The sequence below is a fragment of the Neltuma alba genome, unplaced genomic scaffold (assembly GCF_004799145.2).
Source record: "Neltuma alba isolate B1F8T4 unplaced genomic scaffold, ASM479914v2 tig00012609_pilon, whole genome shotgun sequence".
Lineage (NCBI taxonomy): Eukaryota > Viridiplantae > Streptophyta > Magnoliopsida > Fabales > Fabaceae > Neltuma > Neltuma alba.
This window is the reverse complement of record NW_021637054.1, coordinates 132,289-134,258: the sequence shown is the minus strand read 5'-3', so window position 1 is coordinate 134,258 and position 1,970 is coordinate 132,289. Positions and strand designations below refer to the sequence as shown.

The 1,970-nt window shown below is 42.8% G+C and overlaps 1 protein-coding gene across 1 annotated transcript; it reads left to right on the top strand.

The window, feature by feature from the left end:
- Positions 1 to 263: 263 nt before the first annotated feature.
- Positions 264 to 1,664, top strand: LOC114729177 (uncharacterized). Its single transcript, XM_028916152.1, has one exon. The coding sequence runs from the start codon at positions 486 to 488 to the stop codon at positions 1,236 to 1,238; it is 753 nt and encodes a 250-aa protein (XP_028771985.1). The 5' UTR covers positions 264 to 485; the 3' UTR covers positions 1,239 to 1,664.
- Positions 1,665 to 1,970: the final 306 nt, after the last annotated feature.

Below are 1,970 nucleotides of genomic sequence, written 5' to 3'. Positions count from 1 at the left end.
ACAAGTTCTATTATTTCCCCCCTCAAACTCTGTATTGCAAAAATATATGTTTATAAATATTTTTTATAAAAAGTCAATTTTAATCCAAGTCTAGATACAAACATTCAGTTACATAAAAAAAGGATGGCTCAATATGAAATAAAATAAAACAGCATTCAAAACAAAAAAGCAGAACAACCCAATACGTAAAAAAAACAACTGAGAGCCTTGGGACTCATTCATCCTAGCAAGTCATATTAGCAGGAGCTTGAAAAGGTGAAGTGCGGCAGCAGATAGCACGCGCTGGCATAATGGGCGCGGGTTTATTTTATTTATTCACTGGAAAACATTTAAGAAACGGCGACTTCTCTCCCTGACGGGAAGACGAGCCCTTGTCTGCTTCTTGATTTTGAAGTAAAAATCTGTGCTTTTCCCACTCTCTTTCTCAATCCATTACCCATCATTCTATCTCTGTCTTATCTCTTCCCAAATCCCCATTACCAGAAATGAAGATTAAGAACAAAGGTAAAGTTCACCCTTCTCCCTCGTCATCTTCTTCCTCCGATCATGCCGATGTTCTCCGGCTTCTTCCCGCCGCTATTCTCGCTCTCGCTTCCGTCCTCTCCGTCGAAGACCGTGAGGTCCTCGCTTACCTGATTACCAGGTCCATGGACGCTTCCATTTTTCTTGAATCTTCCAAGAAGAAGAAACCGTTTTCCAAGAAGAAACCCTTCCCTCACAATCCTCCCCTCTTCCACTGCGACTGCTTCGATTGCTACACCAGCTACTGGTTCCGGTGGGACTCCTCCCCGAACCGCGAACTCATCCACCACGTCATCGACGCCTTCGAGGACCACCTGACCAACGGCGAAAACGCTAAGAAAAACGGGCATAGAGGTAAAAAGGAAGAGAGAACGACTCGTCCTCTCACCATTGTTCCGCCTCAGAACACAATGGCTTTACACGAGAGTCCCCCGCCGGATATGGCCGACGACTCTGGAGTCGCTGAGTCTCTAGATAGTGAAGCGCCTCCGTCGAATTCGCCAAGACGGACGGATAATGCTGAAGTAAGTGAGCAGCCAGAAACAGAGAAGACCATAGATAAGGCAGCGTCGGCGGAGGAGGAAGAGGAGGAGCTGGGTGTGGCGCTCCCTCCGATTCCGGCCGGTAACCACAGGGGTTTGGCCAGGATGGTGTTGCTGGACGTGATGGGGCTACTGAATTCGCGTTTATGGAACCTTTGGGGTCCGAATGTTTAATGCGATTATTTTTTTTTATTATATTTTTCTCGAGCCCAAAAAGGAATGAGAGAAAGAAAGAGGGAAAAAAAGCATATATTTTTAACATATCAATGGTCGGTTTGGTTCCTGTGACTGTGAATGCGAGGCCCTTAGGGGGGGGGTTTAACTCCGTTCCGTCTCGCTATTTATTTGGTGGCTTTTGTTTTTAAAGTTTTTCCCCCCAAATTTTTTTGTTGCTTTTTGGTCCATCTGTAAGCGAAAAGTAGTTGCCGGCCGGAAGTCGTTTTCCGGGCAGTGGTCTTAGTTCAAAAGTTTCCAAGGTGCTCTTGCAGGATATTTTCATTAAATTTTGCTTAGGAGCAACGTTTTTGTAATTTGGTGGCATTAAATTTTTCATTTCTGTAAAATGTAATGATTTAAGAATAAACAAGGATGTCCCGTCTACTTCTTTTAAGATATATGGGCTCAAAAGTCACCCTCTGATACTGTTCCCGACCATGTTGGAGCACTATTGTCCTGGCATTATTCATTATTATTAAGTGGAACACTCAACCTAGAAATTCGGTTCTTTTATGCGGCTAAGCGGAATTGCTTGAACTCTTTAAAAGGTATTAGCGAGAATTATAACGGGAGAAGAGAGATTACTTTGAGAGGATATTCACGTTCGAGCCCCAAAAAAATTTTAAACTTTATTGATTCTTATTTAAAAGTTAAATTTTTAATCCTGTTCATATTTAATTTACATTATAT